This window comes from Lichenostomus cassidix, chromosome 1Aa (genome assembly GCF_008360975.1).
Source record: "Lichenostomus cassidix isolate B80296 chromosome 1Aa, HeHo_3.0, whole genome shotgun sequence".
Taxonomy (NCBI): domain Eukaryota; kingdom Metazoa; phylum Chordata; class Aves; order Passeriformes; family Meliphagidae; genus Lichenostomus; species Lichenostomus cassidix.
The window spans coordinates 51856241-51881829 of record NC_139480.1 but is presented as its reverse complement, the minus strand read 5'-3'; the positions used below and the strand labels follow the sequence as shown (position 1 = coordinate 51881829).

Sequence of the window (25589 nt, the reverse complement as noted above, 5' to 3'; positions counted from 1 at the left end):
TCCTACAACTGCCTACTCTTCCTCATTTATGTTTTGGTGCTTTGACAAGGAGGCTTTGTCTGCCACTGTTAAGTGTGGAGCAGGATTGTGTTTCAAACAGGCAATGGATGGAGTCATCAGTTTTCACAGCAGAAGGGACAATCTTTTCCAAGCTGTGGTGCCACAGTTCAGGAAGCTGTGGGCTGCAGGTGTGAAGCACAACAGCTTGGGCTGTGCTTGCTTTGTGCCCAGCTGGAAGTGAGTGTTTGCCAGTGAAATGCCTGTTCCCTTGCAGGGCAGTATGTCATGTCCACGTTCAAAAGGAACCCTCTGGAGCAGGCCTTCCGCACTCCCAACGCTCACATGACCTCCAGCTACTTGATAAACCAGTACTGGATAACTGTGAGCCACAAGGCACCTGCCATCCTCTACGACCTGTACATGAGGCTCACGGGGAGAAAGCCCAGGTAAGGAATGGTGCCCTCAGCCTCCTGCAGCCTGCTGCTCCTGTGGGGAGCACAGCTCTAACCAGTGATGAGAAATGGAGTCCGTGGGCTTCTTACTGCCTTGTCTTGAGAAAAAATGAGGAAAACGTGTGGCTGAAGCTAAGCACAGCCTAGGGCTTGCACCCTTCCCACCACCTGGCGAACAGCACGTCTTTTAAACTCACACACTTCAGAAGTTCCCAAGGCAGAGGAGGACTAGTAGTCTCTGTCTTCTCTATATCCAGATCTCCACCACTTCAGCTTTCCAGTGGGATCACCCCCATCTGGCATGAGCTTGCATAAGGACTTGAGACTGGCAAGGTTTACAACATACTAGCTAATCTGTTTTTTTGCCCCATGAATCAGATGTCTAAGTAGCTGTTTCCAGCACTGGCCTGAAATCTAGGAAGCAGTAGTAGGATTAAATTCTAGTTGTATTCAGGAGGACAGTTCACTGTCACCGGTGGTATTTGAGCCCTAGCAGTGGCATGGCTTGGAGGAACAGCAATATCCATGTCCCATGTGCAAGGAATCCTCTGGAAGGTAGTGTTACTCCAGACATTGTCCTCCTTTACCCCCTGCCACCACAGAGGAGGATTTATTGTGCAACATGAGAACAGGATGGCAGCTCTGTGTTGATGTCAGCTGCTCTTGTGCTTCTCTGCTAGTTAGAAAGCTGGCTTCAGCTGTTTGCAAGGAAATCCCTGGCACGGCTCTGATTTCTCCCTGACATTCTGCTACGGAGGCAAATTGGTCTGTAAAAAGACTTCCAGTTATCCAGGAGGAATTACCCTAGAAATAGAGGTAAACTGAAAATGAGGCTGGAATCTCCAATCTCTGTTGCAATGGGCAGCACTAATGGTACTGCCATTACAATTGACATTTCATTAAGATGATTGGCATAATTAACCAGTGGACACTGCCTGCAATGCTGTATTTAAATGTCAAACAGACCTCAGCACAACCTTCTGAACTTTAAGATTTGCAATTTCAGCAAACATAGCTCAGCAATGAAGTTATGAGTTTACCAAGTATTTTTTAATATAATTCTTCTTTGCTTTTTACACACTACTTCAGCTCAACCAGGTATTGCTGTACTGTGGTGGAAAGCACAGGAGCAGCTCATTGTTTCTTCTTTTCCCAGCTACCTGAATATCAGGCCTGTATTGTCTTTGTTTATTTGTTTAAACAAAAGTAAAAGAAGCTTTTTTAGGTGTAAGCTCGTTTCACATAAATTGCCACATGTCAAGCAAAACTACCCTAAATGGTTTCCCGTGAGTGCTACATGTCCATCCATGACTTACAGCACAATGTGGTTTCTATCCTTGGTAGTCTCCTAGGGCAGTCCTGTCTCACCTGAGGATCTGCTCATGCAAGGCGCTGTGTGGGGGCAAATACAGAAATCATTGCTGTAAACAGTTTTCTGGAAGGTAGAATGCATGTCTGAAGTGTGGGTACTGTGACAGCTCATACTTGATTTATTCCTCTCAGTTCTTTCACAGTGGAGGATGAGACTACCTGTAAGAAATCTTTGCCATTTTTCTACTCGATGTTTTTCAGAAGACGTTCGCTTCATACAAATTAGTTTTTTCAATGTGGCCACAACATTTGAGCTCAGGCAGTTGACATGAAACAGGTCATAGAATCACAGACTAGTGTGGGTTGGAAAGGAACTTAAAAATTATCCAGTTTGAACTCCCTGCCATGGGCAGAGGCACCTTCCACTGTCCCAGGTTGCTCAGAGCCCCATCTTACCTGTCATGGAACACTTCCAGGGATCCAGGGGCAGCCACAGCTTCTCTGGGCAACCTGTGCCAGGACCTCATCACCCTCACAGGAAAAAAATTCTTCCCTATATTAAAGAGTTGATTCTCTTGTCATTTCTTTTTTCTGGCAGTTTCCATTAGTCCTGAGCACTTGGAAGATTTTGGGGAGTCAGCTTAAGGGGCAGCTTCAGATCTTTCCAATCTATCAGCATACTTCTTTTTTCCCAGGCTTCTGAAAGGTATTAAAATATTCAGAAAGCTTTGCCCCTGTGGGGCTTGCCTACACAGGAAGAGTAATCTGAAATAATTTTAAATTAGTTCAGATAAACTTCATTCAGCCAACGTGCATATAATTACTCAGAATGAAGGTTCCTTTAATCCGATGGTCTGCTTTGCTTCTAAAATGAAAGCCACTTCAAGAAGGAGTGCCTATCTAAGGTTTTAGTGCTCTTTCCATTTGCTTTGGGTGAGCTGCACAGTTCTCCTCTGAGCTGATGGACTCATTGTGTCTTTCTCTGCTGTGCTGAGTGCTTATCATCGTGGCAGTCACATCTGCATCGGGAGAGCCCAGCCTGGCACCATTCTCCCCCAGACTGCCTCCTTTTATTTGTCACAGCAACTGTGTTACCCTGTAGGCAGCTCAAAATTTCACATGAAAACAGCTCTGTTTTCCATGGAAATCAGCCTTTTAGTGCTTTCTCTTGCCCTTACCCCATCTGAGAGGATGTGGCATCCTCTCAGAATTGACCGAGCACTGTACATCACACTTCAAAACAACTGCCAGAGGTCTGGGACAACTGTAAAATAATCCTGCAAAGTAGGACAGTGTTACTGTCAATCCTCTTTTTAATAAAAAATTGATAAGAAAAGGCCAAGACACATCAGAGGACCTGAACTTACCTTTCAAGGTCCTTAAGCAGTTATGCCCCTGAAGCAAGACAACATACTGGACAATCTTTAAGATCTCTTCCAACCCAAACCATTCTGTGATTCATTGGTTCTGTCTGAAAACTGAAGTTGAGCACATGATTTCTGAGCTCAGTGTCCATACTGCAGATGTGGTGACCTCTGTACTGGAGCTATTTCCAAAGATCAGAGCCTTGCTTCAGCACCCAACTCAGGCTTGGGAACAGAAGAGAATTCCTGGAGCAGAAAGAGAAGTATCCACCGTGGGAGCAGAGGCACTGCACCTTTGTGGTGCAGACTCATGCTAGCTCAGAGGGGCTCTTCCCTCCACAGTGGGACATGAGGTAGATGCAGCTTCCTCCCCATGTTTAGGTCAGACTAGTGAGTTGGACATCAGTGGAAAACACGTTTGCAGCCATGTTGGAGCCAGCAGTAAAAGCTGAGTCGCTTTAGGCTCAGGAGCTCAGCTGAAGCAGTTCAGACTTGCTGAGTAAGTTCTCAGCCTGGTGAGCAGCAAGGCAGTGCTCAGCAGGGATTGCAATGCTTATTCACCTGGATTGGTAAAAACACAAACCAACAGCTTCTGCACAAGGTTAAGCTTCCTGCTCACCTCTGACACTCCCCCTTTGTTTCAGAATGATGAAGATCATCAATCGACTGCACAAGTCTATGACGCTCCTGCAGTATTTCTCCACCCAGTCCTGGAATTGGTCTTCAGATAATATGAATATGTTAATGAGTCACCTTAACACAGAGGACAAAAAGGTAAAAATGCCCTGAATATGGGTTGCTAATCTCCAGTTCTGTTCATCTGCAGAAATTATTTTTGGTGTATTGTTGGGCTTTTAAATGCTATCTAGATGATTGGAATTGACTTCAACCTGAAATAATTCATTTATTTCAGGAGCTTTCTGTTTATTAGAGCAGAATGTTTTCAGGTCCCTTCCAACCCAACCTATTCTGTGAAAACTTCTTCCTCTCTACAAAGCCTTTCTTTGCTCTTGGAGACAAACAGCTGCCTGAGAGCTTGCTAACAATTTGTCCAGTACGAGCACCTAAAATAAACTGGAGTAGTTGGCTCTGCAATGAGATTTTATTTCTGCCAAATGCCAAATTTCCTGGACTTCTGGTGATCAAGCTGCCAGAAGAGAATGCAGCACAGCTGAGAGTAACACTGATGCAGAGGCACCTGTTGACTCAATGTCCAGTTAATTTATTTACACATAATTCTAGTGACATATTAAAAACTGCATGGAGGTTTTCATTTTAATCCATTTGCCTGTGTGAAATGCCATTTTTCCTCCATGACTCTGTGTGTGCTTGTGTACAAATACATGTATTTATGGAAAAGTTGCCACCTGAAAGATAAACATCTTTAATTTCTACCAGCCAGCACTACATTTCTGCTTGCTTTGCCCAAATTTCCAGCTGGGTGAGACAATAATCAGCAGCTGTGAAATAGCAGTGCTTGGGAACTCGGTGGCTTTGGGAATTTCAGAGAGAGGGTCTCCTTGTCAGGAACAGAGATTGATGAAGAATTGATGCTTCCAGTGAATTTGTTTTGAACTCTAGTGTTCCACTTTTGCTCTTTGTCTTTAAATCGCAGTTATACAACTTCGATGTTCGCCAGCTGCACTGGTCAGAATACATCGAGAGCTACTGCATAGGTGCTAAGAAGTACTTGCTAAATGAGGACATGGCTGGCATTCCAGCAGCAAAGCAGCATTTACGGAAGTAAGTCACACCCAGGGACAAGGATAAGAGCTCCTGGCTACCTTTGGATGACATTTGGGGAAAATAATTCTAGCTACATTGCAAAATTATTATTATTATTATTATTATTATTATTAATTAAAATGGAGATCAGTAACTTATTTCTTATGGCAGCACTTTGTCAGTATTTACAAACATAGAATAATGGAACAGTTTGTCACAGCAGGGAATCCTAAAAAAGTTCATCATTCATGGATCATTTTTAGGAGGTTCATAAGAACCTTAGGAACAGACTACTAACTGCCTCAGACAGTGGGCTATGGTGCAGTGATAAAGTTTACCTTGAAAAGAAAAAGGCTCTTCTAAAAATGAAACAAGTCTTGAGGTCTTTAGTGTCTTTTTTCCCTTTTCCCCTTTTTTGGTCAAGCACTAGGAAAATGAGAATTAGAGAATTGCAGAAATTTTTTCTTGACAGAAAGACAGAATCATTAGCATCTGAAAAACTCAGTAATACCATTGAAATGGATGCTGTAAATTACCACTCTCCCCCCCCACCCCCAAAAAAAGAATCCTAATGCTCCAGTATTGCAACAGTGAAGACCATTCATTATTATTAAGGAATTTCACAACTCTGAAGTCAAGGTTTCACCCAAGGAAGAGAACCTTGGTCGTTCAACTCCAGTGAAGGTTCTCTAGCCTACCCCAAATCCTGCAAGGTGAGAAATAGCCAATATATGAAACCAAAGCAGAAAGTATTGGACACAGTTTGTAGTAATGAAAAACCTCTCTGTATGATTTCGTTCTGGTTTGAAATGAGAGTACAGAAAAAGAGAATTCCAGTACAGCTATTCCACCTACCCCATTAACTGTTCACTGTGCTCCAACTTCAGCACAGTCCTTGGCAAGATCAAGGAATCCAGCGCAGCGTCTCCGCTAAAACTAGAAGGACAAAAAGCCCAAGGACCTCTTGTAAATAGGATTTCTTCCCAAATTACTTGTAGGAAATACAGGGGGCAGGTGATCTTCTTGCTGTCTGTGTGTCTCCTGATCAGATGCCTCTTTCCCAGGCTGAGGAACATCCGATATGCATTCAACACCACCCTCCTGGTGATCATCTGGCGCATCTTCATCGCGAGGTCGCAGATGGCTCGAAACATCTGGTACTTTGTGGTGAGCCTCTGCTACAAGTTCCTGTCCTACTTCAGGGCATCCAGCACCCTCAGGCACTGAAGCCATCCATCAGCAACCAGCCTCTTCCAGAAGGACCTCCATTTCCTCTAATCAGCAACTGTGGGCATCGGGGTCTGAAAGTAGCAGAAAAATCCACTCCCTCCGACAGCAGCTGGCATTTATTGTGCACTGTTACATGCTCACCTTTTTAATTTTAACTAATGCTTTAATACATGGTGGTCTTTCTTCCACAGGACCAGGCCAATTTTTAAAGCCATAACTGAAGCTTTAGGAACAGGTCAAGCTGGAACCCCTCATCTAAAGTGTGATGTGCAAGACTAAGGATTAACCAAAGTCATTGTCTTCCCATGTAATATTCCCTAGGCTATCGTAATCCCATCTTCCTCCTCAAAAGAGGCACATTTAAAGCACGACCTTGGAAGAAAAGAATGCCACCAGAGAAGACCCAACCAAGGAAATTAACCTGTGAGAGGTCTTCCTAAAGCAGCTGTTCCTTCCTTCTCATTCAGTGAAATGGTACCTTATTGAAAAAAACCAAGATTGCACCTTTCCAGGTTTTCAAAACTTGGGAGTGGGAAAGATCAGTCACACAAGGCCAGTGAACACACAGAACTGTTTTCAGATCTTGTATTGTATTGCTGCTGAGGACTGATGCTTTCAAGCCATACCTGAAGACACACATAGAATTTGTGCACCTGTATTAACTCTGCTCACTCACAAGCTGCTTTCTTACAGAGAGGTCTTTTTTTCTCCCTGTGGTTAAGGTTTCAGTTTATTAAAAAATTCCTGGTCTTGCATTTATCACATTTGCTTGGAACATTTTTGGGGTCTTGAAAAATGTTCTATTAACCATGAGAATGAAGATAAGACTTCTTAAAAATTGGAAGAAGAATACAGAAACTCTTCGTTATTTTTGAGGCATAGGTCTTTTTTTCCCCTTGGATTTGCCTGCAGAAAATCTCTCTCCCTGTAGCTCAAAACCAGTCTGATACTGTGCTTTCATTACAGCTCCATCACTTTGCAGTTGATCATTTCCACTGGCAAAGAAAGTGTAAAAACACACCTGGAGGAAACATCATTGGGCTTGTTCTGCTGCCACTCCTGTAGGCAGGCATTAAAAAGACTGAAACTTGTTTTTGTTGAGAATAGGTTAAATGTTGGGTTTGATGATCCTAAAGGTCTTTTCTGACCTAAACAGCTCTGTGATTCTTTGACTTCTCTGTAAGAACAGTCATGCACTGTGAAGGTTAACACACTTTGTCCTGCAATTTAGAATTTTCAGAGTTCAATTTTTCAGAATTTTGGAATTAAATTTAGAAAGGAAGCCAAGGACCTTCCTAATGCTCATGCCCGTTGGAGATTCTTGTTTCTTGTAGGGAATTATGACTTCTGGTAGGGAATTATGACTTCGTGTGGGGGCAGAAAGAGAACTTTCTTCCAAGTAGCTGGTGCAACAACAGCAACAAATTTACTGTGTTGCCAGATTTTCAGAGTCACATCTAATACCAAAATATTTTTTATTCAGGTAACACTGAATAAGCACTTTTAAGATGGTCAGTCTTCAAAGCAGCAAGATTTTGAAACAGTGCAGCACTCAGTTTCTCTAGTCTTGTGTCATGCCAGCTGTCTCAAAACGTAATGCTACATCACAACAAAATGACACAGTTGCTCTTTTGTGAGCTGCAAAGAGCAGAGTATTTACAAGCCTGGCGTTCCTCAAAAATTATACTTGGTTTTGGCAGTGAAGGCAAGAGTAAGTTATGACAGTATATTTATTTCTTAGGCCTTCAAGCTAGTTCAAAAAGCTTTCTAAAGGTGCAAGGAATTAATCTTCCCCCGTATGTCCCAGAAGTCTAGTCCAAGCAATTGCCAAAGGATGCCTGCAGCAGAACCTGACCAGAAACGTGGTGTCCAGGATGGCAGTGCTCTGGCATTGCCTGCCACAGAGCTGTGTGTTTGTCACACACCACTTTTGATCTGTGCTTAAATAGATCAAGCACCCAGTTCACAAAGATGCAGATTTCTGAAGCTCTTGCCTTGGAAATGTACTTCCTTAGTGAAACTGGGTGTTAGGTGTGTGTTTTCCAGCTTCAGGGCATGCTGTACAAGGTGTCACCACCTGGGAAACCTGGAGCTGTGGGTTCAGGGGCTGGGAACCAATATTCCCTGTGCAGTTCTGCCACAGCAGCATTTTGGGGAAGGTTGTGGCATTGTGCTTTGCTACCTTGGTGGGGCTGAGGCAGGTTGCTGCAGGGATTCCTCCAGAAAGGCTGCATTCCCTAAATTACATAATGAGGTCATCAGGCAGCTTGCAGTCTCCTCACAGGAAAGGCTAAAAAACGAAGCAAACCAAAACTGTAGATCACTTTGAAACAAACTTCCACTCACACATTAGGAAATTATTTTAACTTGTAACCTGAAGGTCTTTTTAAGTGCCTGCCTTTTGGACAAAGAGAAGCAGCAGTAAAGGGGATTGTAAGTCTTAGGCTCTGCATGTGACAGACAAAAGCTTGGATCTCAGAAAAATCAAAGGTGCAGAGCTGCTACACCTACATCAGTCAGCTCTCCTAGGAGTAGAGTGTCCCACCTTTCCTTCCGCTTCCCAACTCATGCCAGGCATTCCTCATAAAATGCCTGCAGGCATTCACAGTTGCGTGCACAGGCTCTATTGTCCCACCAAGTCTGAGGCATATTTTTGCTCCCCTGAGCACATCCAGCCCTGGTTTTCTGAACACACAAAAATATGCTTCACTCAGAACAGTGGTGGCATGACAGTTGAAGGAAACAGCCGCAGAAAAGCTACAACTCAGCCCCAAAAAACCAGCAGGAGCTGCTTGGGTTGGAAAAACAGAGCCGTTGCAGATGGTGTCTGCTCTTCTAGAGACCTTTCATAACCCACACAGCACTGCCAGCAGCTGGCTCTGGAGCTCTGGCCTTGCCTGGGGCAGATCAAGCTGTTAGCTTGTCTGAACACACGTAACATGCAGGGAAACTTGAATCTTTAATCCATTTTCTTGCGGCTTGAGATGTTTGCAGGTGATTGTCTGAACAGACTGTATTTCAGAACACCCCAGTGCAGGGGCTGATGCTTGGCAGTGGCCTTTGAGTGCCAGTTGTGATTGTCATCGTGGGGAGCTGGGCACAAGGACTTCTTCTCATCTCAAGCAGTGGCTGATGTTGGATGGTTTACTTTGTCCTCCTCCGTGGATTTTCTGTGCTCTGAAGAAACCCAAGCCTCGGGGAAAATACCTGAAAGGAAACACTGAATATCATTTCACTGTCAGCAATGGGCAGAAGCTTGCAATTAACAAGTATCTTTTTTTTTTAAATAAAACTGCGATAACAAAACAAACAAACCAACCAACCACAACAAATCCCTACAATTAATCCATGTTTTAACTGCCTTTTGAATGACAACCAAAGCTGTTTATCGCCAGCATGTCTGTTACCACAAAAAAAAAAATTTCTTACCCCTCCACCCTCCTCTGTTCTTTGTTAAGAAACAATTCTTCCACGGTAGGAAGTGGGGGGTAACAGACACACTGGTAAATTACAGGTTGTTGGCCCATTACCCACCTCCTGGAGAAACATGTTCTTTTACATTTTCGAAGGAAACATGAGTACATCTGCCTGTGTGTACAGCTGCATCTTCCAGCAGCAGCCAGCAGACGACGTGAGAGCAGTGGAGCTCATCCTGAAATGCCAGGCTGTGCTTGTTTGGCGTGCCCTGTTCCGCTTCAGTTCAATCATCCCCTCATTTCCAGTGTAAAGGGAACCTAACCTGTAGTTGTTAGCCGAGTCATTATCACGAAATAAGCAACTGGGAAAAGAGGGAGGGGGGCATCCTTTTGTTTGTAAATAAGCTACAGCTTCATGGTTTGAAAGCATGCTGTTGCTCTTCCAGCGTTGACGTCCTACCGCTGAAAGCAAGGATGAACTTTTAGTACAATTTTAGTAGAATTGGACCCCTTATTCTAGCACAGAGCAAGTAACATTCCCCAGAAAATAAGTGGTGAACACCCCATTACATGGTGCTAAATATTGGTACGAAAGTGGTACAGATTTATTTAAGAGAATTAAAATATAAAAAATAAAGTGTATTTGGGGGAGTAATGTAGTATCCCACTTTTCTCTATTGCTTAAAAGCCAACTATAAATTCAGTTGTTTTTTCAGATGAACATGAAGCCACTTACAAAAGGTTTCTTGTCCTTACATGATCTTGGCAGATCCCAGTTTATAGTAAAATACATATTCTCCCACTCTCCAGAGTTTCTACAGTTCTGTCTGCTGTTTCTATCCTCTTGTTAGCTACGAGACAACTTCCTGTTATAAATCTTAATTACAGAGTTTCTAATGTTAAGGCGTAATCTTTTGAGCTCTCAAATCAGATAAAATGATCAAACCACAAATTACGTGAACCTCAGCCATAAAATTGTTAATATGATGTTTATGTTATTTGAAACATTTAATAAAACAAAATATTTTAAAGCTATGGTCACTTTGCATTGCTTCGTTGGCTAAAGGAGGTGGTTCCTTGCTGGCCAGTGCAGTTGAGCAGAGGCTGGCTGCCCAGCACATCTGCACACATCTGTCGGTGGAATGGCAGCCCCACCTACAGGAGGGAAACCCAGATGAGAATCTAACCCAGATACAGAGGACTGGGAAGGTCCTTCTGTGATGGGTGTCCTGTGGATACTCAGGGACAGGGCTGCAGCAAAGGAAAATTGGGAGTAACACAGCCAACTTCCCTGAATGACATTTGTACCTGAATATATTATCCCAAATTCTTAGTTTTTAAGTATAGAGACCCCACCTTATTATATTAGTTTTCTGTCAAGCAAGAGTACATCATGTCTAGTAATTACCTCTCACTTCCTTGAATATAGCAGACTTCTATGAGAGGAAAGGACACAGCATTATCATGTCCCTTTCCTTAATGAAAATTATTTCAAATCCTGAAACCCAGGGCATACATCAAAGATACAGCTTTCATTTTGTTAGCAAATCTTAATTCTTAAAAAATCATTTTCCATTTTTTATATGTAAATGTGATCTTTATGGAAGAAAAAAATCAATTTTCCATTAAGATGCATCAATGAATTAAAGCCATCAGCAAGAAAGTTCGAATTCTTTCCACAGAACAGACTTAAAGGTCAACCAGCAGACTTCAATATTTAAAGCTTTTCTTCTGACATTTTAATTGCACAGTGTTATCAAGGCAAATAATCAATTTAAATAAATTAGGGAAACTGCATTAATCTTTTCCTAAGGAAAGCAAAAAGGGGGGGGGAGGGAGGGATGATGTAATGTAGGACAAGTCCTTAGCTGATACACTGTAGGTGACACGACCAGCTCTCAAGGGAAGGCATCCCAGCCAATTTTCAATTTTCCCCATCTCCCTCAGCTAAAGACAACTGGTGTTCATTAAGAACTGACCCCAGAGGTCCCAATTCACAACTATCAGGATTTTTTGGCTGTGAAGCATGCTGTGGAACAGTGATAAATTGGATTTCTGGGCTCCTGCACTCAGGGCTCATAACCACTCCAGAGAGCACAAAACCTTGAGAACCACCTGGCTTAACCTAGGAAAAGCTGCTGCAAAAAATGAAACATAATTCATTGGATTAAATGTATATAAACTGGCCAGAGAAATCAGGGCTGGTGAAAATGCCAGCAAAAATGTTTGTAGAAAGAGGTTGTAACTGTATTTGAATCAGTCAACAGGCAAGATTTGAGGTACACAAAGTCCAGTTTCGCTACTGATATCACAAATCCTTTGCCACTGTCATTTGTCCCTGAGTATTTGCTGTGCAAGACACTTAAGAGGCCCCAAAATTCAGGCACTTATCCCAGTGCCTCTGGTAGTTAGGTTTTGACAAGAAAGCGATAGAAAGTTTACAGTATGGCACAGTCTTGTAGAGAAAGGTGAGTGAATTGTTATCTTTCTCTTTGCCTCAGGCTTTTAAAAATGGAGGCATCCTGGAACTTGAGGAACAAATGAAAAATTTACAACTATAGACAGTAAAAACTATTGTCATTGTGGAGTAAATAAAACTGGCTGTTTGAAAATGTGAACAGCATTACCTTATTCAACAATGGCTGTGTTTATGCAACACAGAGTTTAAGAGGAAATTGTGCCCTCTCTTTTAAGTGAATTCTTAAAGCTTATTAAGTTAATATTTATTTAGGAAAAAGTGAGAGATAACAAGATGAAACCAAGAAAATTCTGGTATTTTCCTGCTTCATGACCAAGGAGCTCCTCCTCTGTCAAGATTATGAAAAGCTTGAATTACTAACAATGAAAGGAAGGAAAAAGCTGGGACAGAGGATGTGAGTTTAGGCATCTGACAGACAACAATCCCAGTGGTGGGATAATAGGAGCAATAGTTACATTATTTTGTTCATTCTTCAATCTTTGGCATTGAGGTGAGATTAATATTTCCAGGGAAAAAAATTTCCTATGCTTCATTTGCATAATTACTCAAAATATAGAATGTGAAAGCAAGCAAAAGAATTAGGTAGAATATAATATGGATCAAATTCAAAGTAGCTTCTATTAGTATTTCTTCTAAACAAGATGCTATTTAGCCATAGAAAGCATAAGAACAGCCAATGACCAATATAAAACTGTGAATATGTTCTGGTATGTAAAGCGAGAATTACCTTCTAATAGGTTGTTCTTTACAGCTTGCTCTATTTCAGCATTTCAGCATTTTATTTGGAAGTGCTATGTCCTGTGATAAATACGGATTTGAAACACTGAAAAGTTTTGCTTATCTCCTTGGAGGTCTTTTCCAACCTCAATGATCTGTGAAATACAAGGATTTTGCCTTATCAGAAGTGAGATAAAACACTGAGAGAAAAGATCCTAGACAACATCCACTGCCCCAGGGCACAGAAAGGAGTTCAAAATCCTGTTCCTCACTTCTGCTGAAGAGATGGTGAGAGGTGGATACCCACCAAGAAAGAAAGAAAGAAAGGACAGTATTTCCAGAAATTAGATATCTGCAGTCTCAGAAGCAGCACTAAGATCCCACGGCAGGTAATTCCCTGGAGAACAGGTAGTGAGAAGATGTGCACTTCAATCTCCTTTAAGAAACTGCTAAAAAATGTGCTGTCTCAAACTAGAGAAAAGAAAAATAGCTTAAGAGAATAAATCTGACAAGCCACAAATTTCCCTGCTGGTCTGAAATCATGAACAGGAACTGCACACGAGGTGACAAGTAGGTCAGATTACATAAAATAATGCATTGGGTAAAAAAAAAAGGCACAGCCATCAACAGAGTAACTGGAACACAGAACAGTCCAAAACCATTCCATAACATTATTGATTGGAAGACAATCAACAGAAAAGAACCCATCAAAATATGTATCTTTGCTTGAAAGATCAGCAGAAATTGCAAAATAAACACATCAGCATCAAAAGGGTAAGAACTCAGGTTTGAGCAGACAGAGAAGATGCTACAGAGTACTTAATTTCGATTTTTTTACCATCACCTGTAGGCTGGAGCAAGCTGAGGTAGGCTGGTGAGTGTCACGGAGAACTCAGGAAAGATGGACAAGATTGTAGAAAACAGAGGAGATACAAGAGGACAAGAACCTGGGAGCTACTTTTAGTGAGCCTGACTTCTATAAAAGAACAATACTTAGCAGTCACATAGCAGTTAAAAAGAATAATAGTGTGGAATTCCAAAGCCAAATTATGTCACATCTAATTTTCTCTTAGAATAGAGTGAGAGGCATTGTTAAAAACGGAGGAGTTGAAGATGGCATACAATCTGTGCTTTAAAAGGTTTTGATATCATCTCACATGAGGATAACAAATATATAGGCAAGAATACAATAAAATTATTGCAAAGCCTGACAGAAAATCACAATACTTCTTTGCAATTCAGTGCTAACCTGGTAAATTATAGATTGTGTTACCCCAGATGAGAGGATTCAACAGATTCATTAAGGACTTGCATGCTGGGATACAGAATAGGCTCTTTAAAACTGTGACCACAAGGTGGGAAGGTGCCAGCAGTGCAGGGGACAGAGTTAGTTAGAAGTCAGAATATTCCTGTTAAATTGAAACACAAGGCTCCTACTTAAGTTAGTGAAAATCATGTCTTTCAAATTAAAAATACTTGCATGAACATCTAATCTGGACTTATTCATCTTATTTGAGACACACTCTTGAAAGGATTTTATATAAATCGACATTATTAGTTTGCCAAGCTCAAGAATTTAAAATTATAAAATGCCAGAGCAATGTTTTCTAACCCACTGATGTATTATGACAGGCTCTTGTATTACACACTATTTTTGCATGAAGAGCCACTGCTCTTTTTGGTGAACTTGATGGATGAGTGAGAACACTCTTCAAAATCTTTTTTGCACCTCCTTTACCTGGTGGTCTTACAAGCTATCATGCTATCATCAGTTCAAATTCTGCAAGAGCAAGAAAACCATTCATTTCTTTACTAATTTTTCTATGACACTCATCACTTCAATATCTATACACTAGATTCATTTAGATACTGGGAATATTAATCCTTACACCAGCTTTCAATATGCTGAAGTTAGTTAATCTAGGCTTCCCTTTTTCCCTGCAAGGAAGAACAGATCTTGCCAGAAGGTGATTTGTTTGGATACTGCATAAAGGTCTAATGGCAACCAACAGCATCTAACACAACGAGCTCATTAACATCTGTATCAGGAAGTACAGGGAAAATAAGCCTGTTTTATTGCAAAATACTGTCTGTCACTATGAATGGGACACCTTGGTCCTCCAAAGCACTCAAGTGCAGAATGGGAAAAGCTCAACCAGCGAGCAGCACCTGAGACCACCATAAAACAAGGTCACATCATCAAATCACTGAATTTCCCCAGATTCTTGGGAGGGACCCACAAGGATTATGGAGCCACGCTTTTCGCAAACCAAACTTAATCCTGACAAATAAGGGAAAACACCCTGAAAACCAGAAGTCAGACTAAATAATAACTTTAGTTTAGAGCAGCACTGAGGAGAGAGCCCAGGCTCTGCTCCAAGGCCCAGCAATGGCACCAGAGACACGGGCAGAGCTAATGCCCAGGGAGTTCCACCCGGACAGCAGGCAGAACTTCTGTCCTGTGCAATCTGTGGAACAGATTACCCAGAGAGGTGTGCAGTCTCCGCCCTGGGGATACTCCAGAACCATCCGGACCCAACCCTGTGCCACGTGCTCTGGGATGACCCTGCTGGAGCAGGGGGTGGCACCGGTGACCATTCTGAGATTCACCATGCCGAGCTGCCGCCGCGCCCAGGTGAGCCCCTCTGCGTGCCCAGCGGGGACACGGAGCCACCGAGCTCTGGGGACACCGAGCCCCGGAGCCCTCGGGACACAGAGCCCTGGGGAAGCTCCGTGCGGGAGAAGCCAGCGAGGGCCGCGGCCGGAGGTGGGGATGGAGCCGCGGCGCCCCGGGGGTGTCGGTGGCGAAGGGCGGCCCCAGGAGCTGAGGGCAGCGGCACCGAGGTTCCCCGGCCGGGCGGCTCTGGGCCCGGCGGCATGGGGAGCAGCTGCCGCGGGGTCAGAGCGTGGCAGGAAGCACTTGAGGAGGTGTGCAGGGTGAGAGGGGAGCCGGGCCCGCTGCCCCAGGGCTGCTCGGTGCTTCCAGAGACTGAGCTGAGGAGAAGGCGCTTCTTACCGCGCTGCTCTCCGTGAAGCGCACGGGTCTCCAGGTGTTTGTGGAGGGCTGTCCTTGTGTCCCGCGGGGCTGGGTGGCGTGGGCAGGTTTGCCCCTCTCAGGCCTGGCGTTGCCCAGCGGCTGTCCCTCCCCCCGTGCCGCACTGTTGGGAAGGGTGCCACGCTCACTGTCCTCTCCTCTTCCAGATGGAGCCAGTAGCGGAGTCCGTGTTTTCCCTTTTCCAGAGCCCTGAGAGGAGTGATACCGCAGGATGTGCAGGTGAGAAGCGAGGTGTTGCTAGTTCAGTGCGGCAGGGAAGCGTGGCACTCCAGCTCGGTGCCCTCATCCCTTCCCCTCGGCCCTGGGATGCCAGCCTGGGCCGGGATGCCATGCCGGGCCGAGATGCCATGCCGGGCCGAGACAAGGTGCTCTGGCTTGCTTTCTCTGCTGTTTTCCAGCATCTCTGTTACAATAAGACAGTACAGCTCATGAGGAGCAAAGGGTGGCCAATACACGTCTCTTTTCCAGGATTTCCCACGGGTGAGGAGGGTGTGAGGGAGTTGCGGAGCTGCATCCAAAGTGTGTGGCTGCCCAGCTCGGTTTGGGTGGCAATGGAGGGTTCCTCGGTTCCCGTGCACTGCCAGACCTGCAGGGCTCCCGGGGGACATTCAGCCTCGTGGTTGTAGCGAGAGGAATGACTGCTCCTGCCAGAGAGCCTTCCTCATCCCTCCGGGAGAAAGCTCTCTCCTGGGTGTAGTTCCTTGATGTAAGAGAGAGGACTCCTCTCTCAGCGAGTATGCTTGTTTTGTTGTTGCTTTTTAGATGCTGGTAGTCGTGTCCATGTAAATAGAGAGCATTTTGCATTTCGCCTCTTCGAGGGCGTGTTATTTAAGAATTTTATTCCTTGGTGTCATAGAGGTAGGACTGAAATTGCACTGCGGAGTTTTATCTCGAATGTAGAAAGCCTGATTTGGTTTGGTTTGTGGATGGAACAAACCTTTTGTGTTAAATGCGTGAGTACTGTTTTAAGGCTAGATCAGAGATGCTAATTGCCAAATTGTCTACTTGAATGCTAAACACCCGAAACTGCTTGCAAAAATTAACCTTGGCTAAGCGTTTTTTCGGTGATCCTTATAATTCTGTTAATGGTGCACTGCTGTAAAAATAAGATCTAGCCATCAGAACAAGATAAGTGGACCTTTCTGTGGAGTGTATGATGGTGCATAATCACTTGTGAAATAAACACGTTGCATTCTTCAGGAAAGAAGGGGATGTGTTTGAATGTTTCTGGTGAGCTTCTTTAGAATGCAATTTATTTAGCTTGTCATTGCAAGGAAAGTAAATGTTGTGTTAGATCTAACACAACAAAAGAGATTGTAACAGTTAATTGGGAATTAGCTAATTTTTTTAATCGATAAAGAGCCCTTTGACTTCTGATGCATAAATATATAGTATCCTTATAGTACTTAAAACTGTTGTTGTGATAGAGAAAAAGCCCTATAATTTAGGGTTTTTTTCAGTAAATATGAACTAGCACAAGTGAGAAGCGACCTTAATCTCCCTGCTAGTTTTGCCTAATGAAGGTTAAATGGGCTCTTTTGTGCTGAAAGATCCCCACCCAAGTGCCCAGCTTTGAAACAGAATGTTAATGCTAATTTAGCAGCCTGGAAAGCTTTTGAGTGAAGTCTGCAGGAACAAATACCTAAAAGTAGATATTCGGGATGGGTGAGATGTTTCAGCATGTTCCTTTCCTTCCTTCATTGTGGTAGTCTTCGTTTTGCCATTCTCTGAAGGGAAATATAAGGAGAAGGAAATGGGGACAGAAGGAAGAGAAGAGGAATATTTCTTACCTTCCTTTTTTTTTGTCTTTGCCACTTTTCTCCCCCTTCTTGTCTCAATCTTCAGAATTTCCCTTCCTCCTTGGGAGAGTCTGGTGTAAGCTGAAGGTAGGCCTAAGGAATGGAGTTCTTTTACAAGGAGCAGCTTATCTGCTTCAGGGAAAGAGGAGCGTTAAGATGTGTCTCTTACTCCATCAGGGGATGGCGTTTTGGGGGACAATGAGGAGGAGAAAGGCTTCCCTGAAAGCCTTAAGCAAGAGGAACTGCCTCAGGGAAGTGAAGCCCAGAGCCCAGACACTGGGGCAGCCTGTGATGACCCAAAAAGAGACTCCAGGAAACTCATCCTCGGTGCTAGTGGCCAGAAACGGCGGCGGGAAGAGAAACCCTTCAAGTGCCCGGAATGTGGGAAGGGCTTCAAGGGGCACGGCAGGCTGCTGACCCACCTGCAGATCCACAGGAGAGAAAAGGTGTTTGTGTGTGCAGAATGTGGGAAGAGCTTCAGCAGGAAGGCCAACCTGGGGCTTCACCAGAGAGTCCATACAGGGGAGAGGCCCTACAAGTGCACGGAATGTGAGAAGACCTTCAGCCGTGCCTCGACCCTCCTTGCTCACCACAAAACCCATCTGAAAAAGAAAACCTTTTCCTGCACCATATGCAGGAAGAACTTCAGTGGGAAGGCAGCTCTGCTGCAGCATCAGAGAGTCCATACAGATGAGGAGCCCTACAGGCACGCAGAGCATGGAAATAGCTTGAGTGTGAGCTCAAGCTCCATCAGACACCAACATCTGAGAGAGAGACCCAGTGAGCACACAGCAGGTAACTGAATTAAATTGCGTTTGGTTCATGTTATACAGAATCCCAGGGGATATATGAAATACTCTGTTCTCTCCTTCTTATTAAACACTTCTTCCTTGCTCTGGATATGAGTGTTGGGGGTTGGCTGGTTGTTTTGGTTTTGTTGCCTTTTGTTTTTTCTCCCCATCTCTTTTATAATGCATTTATCTCTGTCATCTGAAAAAGTTCCTTGAAAAAGCTGAAGCTGAAATTTAGGTGTTACCGTGAAGGTTGCCTGGGACCTTAGACTCCTCAAAGCTCTCAGATCCCACTAATTATAAAGCTCTCACTAATTCCTGCTTCAATAGTGTTGCCTGACGTCTAGCCTTAGATCTTCAGTGCTCAGCCATCAAAATGCTAAGCTGAGGGAGGTGCAAGGAATTTTGACTGTAAACAGTGCCTTGGTAATCTCTAGCAGCTAATTCTTGTTATATGTGGATTTTTAATCCTAGCTTTTTGTTGTCTGCAGTGGGAAGTCTCTGGAATATTCTTAGCACAGGCTGTCAGACAAAGGGATTATTTCAAGTAGGGAGTTCTCTGATTTTGCAGTATTTCATGTTCTAGTAATAACCAGAAACTCAGGGATAAAAGCTGACATTGGGGTTTTTTTTCCCTGTTGTTGTACCTTTACATGGGCAGTCCCTTTATCCTTGGTCAAAAATCATTTAAGTTTTCATCTTGGATTTTGCCTAGACACCCACAGAATTGTTCTGGGTGTTGGCATGAGAAGCAGGTGCTTTGTGAGTGAGGTTTTTGTCGTTTGTTTTCAATGGGTTTTGTGGTTGGTTGGTTTGCTTGTTTATTTGGTTGGGGCTTTTTACTTTTTTGTTTTGCTTTGTTTGTTTCTTCTGGGAAAAAAAAGAGCTTTTCACCTTAATAATGGGAATAATGACAAAGTTATTATCAAGTGTATAATGGAATGGCAAAACTGAATTCTTAAGGTAGGGTTTGAGGCCTCTCAGTCCACAGATACAGAGAGGTGGCCTAGTAACCCTGTTAATGAGCCTTTAGCATGGCACCTTACACTCCTAAAGCTTGGGGTTTTTTTCATGGCTTTTATAAGATGTAAGAGTTTATAATTCCTGAAGAAATTCTCATTTTTGCCCTGTCAGTTGGACATGAAGTAGTATCAGATTAGCACTGTAGCACTGCTGTATTTGCTTCTAAAGAAAATGTGCAAATACAAACCCATATTTACTAAATCTCAACTGCCCTTTTCCATATCCCATGCTCCAGCTTTGCTTCCTCCTTTCCCTACACACCCCCCTCAAAAAAACCAACCCAAATAACCCTGTATCTACCTAATCTTTGTCTGGTTTTGGCTTAACTTGGATGAAGTTTGAATGTTAGGATGTGGGTGAGAGGAAGGGTTGTTGCTGAGCTGCCATGTTTGGAATGCAGACCTTGCAACTCTTGACTTGCACCATCTTCCCTTTAGATGCAAACCAACCTGAATTTACATCTCTGCATCAGAAAGAAGAGCAAATGTGTGGTACAGAGAAAAGTGAGATGGATCACTGGAATCTTGTTTCTGGAGAGTGTAAGTATAAAAAGGCTTCAAAATTGCCTTGTATTTTTCTATAGCAGGCATTAACATTCTCTTCTCTTTGTACAGTGAAGAAAATGAGGGAAAACATGGATATGCTTCTCCTGAATCAGCGAAGTCAGCTGCAGGTGCTCCAGGAAATTCAGAAGCAACTGAATATCCTGCTCCCAGGCAATGCTCTCCTCAATGCTAATGTTTATGGCTTAGGGCTCCTGCTAGGACAGCAGACAGCTGCAGCAGCATCCATTTCTTGCCCCCTTCTTAATCCCAGCAGTCTCCTCTCCCGTGAAGGTGCCAGTGTCTTATCCCATTCATCTGCCTCTGGGGCTCTGGCTGCAGCTCAGCTCTGAGTCTGTCCAGATCCTGTGCCTTCTGCAGCTTGCTCAGCCTTGTGCTGTGAACATGTCCAGTGCAAACACCTGTGACTGTTCTGGCTTGTGTTGTCACTTGGGGCAGGTGACCTCTGGGCTGTGATGTTGCAGTTGTTGTAGCTGTGAAGGTGTTGATTCTACACTCAGATGCATCAGGAAGCAGCAATGGATCAAATCCAAATTCCTGTAGCCTGCAGGGATTTTGGCCAGGAATGACCTTTGTCAAGGCAGCTTCAAAGATTGTTATCACTGGGGTGCAGTGAAGTGCAGTGTTCATATGCAAGATAATGCACCAAACTTGAGGGTAAGCTTTACCTGATATGTCTTCAGCATTTCCTTGGGCAATTGTACCTCTCCTAATGAGTTGAAACTAATGATAAAGTCCTCAGGGATGCTTTAAACATCTCCTGTTAAGTCTGGTTTATGTAGAGGGAAGCAACATGCCTATGTAAAACATGCTTATGTTCAGTTTAACTGCACCCCTGTTCCCAGCATCTGTTTGCAAAAGCTTCCTTCCTTTAGGAAGTCTTTAAATTAGGTGTCCTTGACTTAGCTGATTCTTAGGCCAGCATCACTGCTCAAACTGGAAAAAAACACTTCCTGCTTTTTGTTTAAATCAAACAGCTTCTTCTCCCCACACTCCCGCAAAAAAAGACAAACCAAAACAAAAAAAAGCCCAACTGAGAACACAAACCAAAAATCCCTCAACAAAATACCACCTTCAAGGTCTACCTTGCTCACCAAGAGTTCATAAGGAAAAACCAAACTGGTCTATAGGGCACTTGTTCTTTTTTCAATGGTGAACTCAGTTGAGCCTCTGTCATAATAATAATCCTATAATTATAATCTGTCATAAAATAATCCTATTTTGATTATTACATGGTTTTGGCTGGTCTATATTAATTAGGGGTAGGAGTGGGGTAAATAATTACTGTTGGAGGAGAAACACTAAGAAGCTCAGATGTGTCATCTCGTGAAAACATCAGAGGAAACAATTTTATTTTTGTTTCCCCTGTAGGACTCTGACATTGAGCCTGTCAGGGTTGGAAAGTGCAGAGTTTTAAGGCATGTTGGTCTGGTCCACTTTGTTGTTCCCACCAGTGACAGGTTTGGAGCAGTGTCAGAGCCTTTAAGCTTGAAAAGCGAAAAAAATCTCATTTACTTTTGAACTGGGATAATGAAACTGTGGGGTTTGAACCTGTGCCAAAAAAATTTTCTCTTGAACTGATGGCTGTGTTTCTGTGTGGTTGGTTTTGTGGTTTGTTGTTGGGGGCTTTTTGTGTTACTATGTTAAAAGGATGCACTCTTAGTAATTAATAAAATAAGGTTTAGATTTTAAGAATGGGAAACACTGTTTCTCTTAACAAGACATCTTCTTGTTGACAGAATGTCACATTCTGTCCCAAAGATAAAACTGTGGGACCAGGTCTGACAATTTTGCTGTGTGACTACAGACTGTGAAAATCACACACTTGTTCTTACTGTGTGAGATTTTGGATTAGCCTTAACTCGTCAGGATACTAATTTAAGCCAAATTCCGAGGTCTTAAAGGGCATCCCTTCAATGTGATCTTGTAGTGGGATGTTTGAGGTGTAATTTCCATCAGTTGAGCATTTCAGAGTCTCCAGGCTTCAGAGCTTCAGTAAGAGTTGCTACTATTCCATGGAAACTTGGGGGTACTGCTTATAACTTCTTTGATGTTTAATGTCATCCTCCTTAAAGCAGAATCTCCTCATGAAATAAATGTTTAAAATCTGTACTTTGGTTGGTTTTATGATGTTCATTATTAAAACATTCGACTTCTGCTAGAAATGAATCTTTGGTGAGCTTTTGTCCTTTGTGAAAGAGTTACAGAGAGGTGGCCCCTGGGAGTCCAAGGCCAGCCAGAGCCATCAGTCCTGGCAGCTTTCACCTGGGTTTTCCCTTTCTGTGCTGATCAGAAATCTGGAGATCTCCTGGTTAGCAAGAGGATGAGCTGATGCACTTGCCCTGCGCACAGCACATGAGCTGCTCTCTGGAGAAACCCACGGCCTTTGTGTGCTGTGGGTGTCTGAGGAGACCTCCACCAACACTGGACCAGCTCATGCATAAACAGGCCAGGGGATGTAGCCATTAACTTTTCTTTTTATCCCTCAGCCAGCTCCATTTTCTTCTCTTTGTATAATAATAATAACAGAATGATGCAAGTATAAGAAATAATGAACTGAAAATGCAGGAAAATGAGGGTAATTTTGAGAAAAGCAGCTGGAACTCCAGATCTGTAATGCTTGCACTGATTTGCTCAATTTTGCATTTAACCTGTTGGTCTTCAGAAGCATTTTCTTCAGAGCGAAATAAAATAACTCATGAAGTTATTACTAAGCTGACAGCAGGAGAGGATTTTCAAAAAGTTTGCTGATTAAAGTGCATCTGAAGAAATTATGCACTCAGGCAGGTAATTGAGGTGTTCCTGTTGTGAATGGGAGTTTCTGAAGTTGGTAGCTGCATGGAGGTCAACAAGTAGAATAATAATTAAAAAAAAGAACTAACCGATAACCCCATATTACACCTCAATCACACAATTTATTATGGCATGTTATTATTATTTAACTCTGGAAGAAGACAGATAATGTGAAATATTAAGCCTGGGGACCTGGATGGCATCTAGAAGTTCTTATTGTGGATCCATGAATTTAAAGATTGATGTGGATGTTGGCCCAGCAGTCTTTAAAGGTTTTTAGCCTTACTAACATGGATTGGATCCTGATTTCTTAATCACATAAGGCAAGGATAATTATTTCAGGTAAGTTACATCGTGATTTTTGTGATGTGGTTACATATAAGATATTGTTCCTTAATTGTAGTCTAAAAGTTACAAAGGTCTTGGGGGCCTTGCCCAAAATTTTTAGAGCTGAAAATGATCATTCATTAGTGGTGATGGTGAAGACACCTCCGCTCTGCATCAGTTAACTTTCGGGATTTTTGGGTACTCCATAGAAAAAAAAGCAAGTTTTGCCTCAATCCACAACTGTGGAAAGGAATTAGATTCTCAACACACCCAGAAGTGAGATTAAAACACAGATGAGGTTAAATGTTGGGATCCAAGGTGATCATGCAACTTTTCTTTTTCATAAAGGAGGAAAGAAACAGTGACAACAGAAAAGTAGGAAAATGGCAAGGATAAATAAGCATGTTACAATGCACTTAATTAGGCTAATGCCAACAATTAAAAATACAAATCCAGTGACAATTGCAAGTCCAACTTGTGCTAACCATTTTCTCCATCCTGCCAGCCCTAAAGGCTTTAGGAGGGTAGTAACCCATGACCCAGGTTCTAATCCATCAAACCAGGCTCATGGTTGCATAGACTGAAATAATTGTCCAGCTTGATCACTTATTTCTTTCACCTTAGCTCATGCCTCCTTGGAGGATGAGGCACGATGGATGCTAATGTGACACAGTTCCAGATAAATTCCACATAGGCCAAATACTTTTTCTCCTCTCAAAATCAATGGTTCAGTCTTTTATTTTAACTGCAATGTATGAAAAACCCAGCAGGTGGGGATCTACAGCTGTGTTTTATTTACACAACAGTAGCTTCTTAGGGACTTTGAACTAGGCAGAGACATAACTGTACTTGGATATTGTACAAATACAAAATGAAACTGACAGTGTTTTCCTGTCACAAACAATGTTCCGTCTACAGCAGCATTAATGCAGTTCCCTCAAATGGGAAGCCTTTCACAGAGAATAAACTCTAGCATAATTTATTGCATGTTTCTGCTATTTTGTAATTGAGTATGGCCCAAATATCAGCTTTCCAAAATCTCCAGAACAAAAAAAAAAAAAAAGAGCGCACCACATTCCCCAGGAAATGAAGGAATTGCACAAACTGCATGGATATACACAATGTGGCTATTGGAATGAATTGCTGGCAGAATAAAACCCACTGAAGCCACGGGATAAGTCCAAAATACCCCACCTGAAAAGTCAGAGGGTTCTTACAACTGGTAAATTCTGAAAAGGCAGGTTAAGATTTACCCCATGTTGTGCCTGAAGGGAGCCTACAAGAAAGATGGAGAGAAACTATTTCTATTGAAAGACCACAAAAAGTTCTCCCCAGAGCCTTCTCTCTTTTTTTTTTTTTTTCTGGAGGTGGAATGATGAAATATGAGGGAGGAATCAGACACAATTGTGATACAGAGAGATGCCAGGGAGTGTCAGGTGAAGAGAAAAGTGAGACAACAGAAAACTAAGATCTTTATTACTTTATTTTAAACTATGCCAAATCAAAGTGGCCTTGGATTCACAGCTCTTCCCTAGCAGCTAGGATGGGATTGCTTACCAGTCTAAGCACATAACTGGAGTTCCTTTCCACAGCCACTGTTGGTTTTGCCTGTTCAGTATCACTTGGCTGAAATAATTAATTTCCCCTGGCCTGTTTGCCCTTTGCTTTTTGTGGTCATGTAGCTGGAGAGGAGAATCTGGATACCAACCCATCCTTTGCTGTTGCAGAAGTTACAGGATATGTCCCTCTTCTTCCAGGGATTTAATCACTTTGTGGGCAGCATAAAATCCCAAGCCTGATTCAGAAGGTATTGGGGATGTGCAAAAAGGCAACAACCAGAAGGTTCACTTTGACAGCAGCCACCTCTCCAGCTTCTCTACCAACCAGCTCCTCCCTCCAGATCATAGTGGGAGGCTACTGGAAAGGGGGAATTAGCTACTCTAATTCCAGCAGAGCATCCTTAGCATGCTCCACCCCAGGTCTGTGGTCACCAGCTGGTGCCCAAATGCTCCTGCCAGCTGTGGGATGTAGAATAGTGTGAATTTCTGTGGTGCTAACAGTGCTCAGATCCTGCAGTGGGACTGTGGCACTTCAGAAATACCTCAAAAAGACAAATGGATGAATGATGTCTCTGAAATAAAATCTGTCACCCTGGTGTTGTTATCTTGACTCTCTGCCTCTCTCCCTTCCCTTCATTTTATCCTTCCCTTTTTTCTGTCTCCCCGTAGTGAGTTTCTCATCAGTTTCTTGGCCCAAGAATCTAGAGTTTAGGAGTCCTCTTGTAACTGGTCTTAATTTTCTTGCATTTCTGCACAAATCTGAAAAGCCAGAGGAGAGCACTTGGTGCTCACCATTCCTTTGTGAGAGAAAGTGGTTTGTCTTTTTTACTCTGCAGTGACACACCATCCTGCTGGTAGAAGAACCTGGTTCTGAGGAGATTGTTTTCCCTGTGCCACTTGGGTTACATGGGATCCAGTTTTCCAGTCCCCATATGACTGGAGTACAGCTTTTTACACTCTTTGCTTCATTGTGTCTGGGAAAACA

At 43.0% G+C, this 25589-nt stretch overlaps 2 protein-coding genes across 5 annotated transcripts in view; both read left to right on the top strand.

Moving 5' to 3' along the window:
* FAR2 (fatty acyl-CoA reductase 2) overlaps positions 1-10533 on the top strand; it is a 112885-nt gene extending 102352 nt beyond the window's left edge. For all 3 annotated transcript variants that reach the window (XM_085048954.1, XM_085048953.1, XM_085048952.1), the window contains exons 9-12: positions 275-446; positions 3772-3901; positions 4743-4870; positions 5917-10533. In XM_085048954.1, the coding sequence (XP_084905080.1) occupies positions 275-446; positions 3772-3901; positions 4743-4870; positions 5917-6079 (593 nt within the window). In that variant the 3' untranslated portion in view covers positions 6080-10533. The remainder of the gene's footprint in view (positions 1-274; positions 447-3771; positions 3902-4742; positions 4871-5916) is intronic.
* Positions 10534-14887: 4354 nt separating this feature from the next.
* Positions 14888-22101, top strand: LOC146443856 (uncharacterized). 2 transcript variants are annotated; one of them, XM_085048950.1, is made up of 5 exons: positions 14888-15329; positions 15896-15968; positions 17726-18343; positions 19800-19901; positions 19977-22101. In XM_085048950.1, the coding sequence occupies exons 1-5, from the start codon at positions 15084-15086 to the stop codon at positions 20255-20257; spliced, it is 1320 nt and encodes a 439-aa protein (XP_084905076.1). In that variant the 5' UTR covers positions 14888-15083; the 3' UTR covers positions 20258-22101. The 2 variants fall into 2 exon arrangements, with proteins under 2 accessions (XP_084905076.1, XP_084905077.1); XM_085048951.1 differs by lacking the exon at positions 14888-15329 and adding an exon at positions 15489-15744.
* The last annotated feature ends 3488 nt before the right edge of the window (positions 22102-25589 follow it).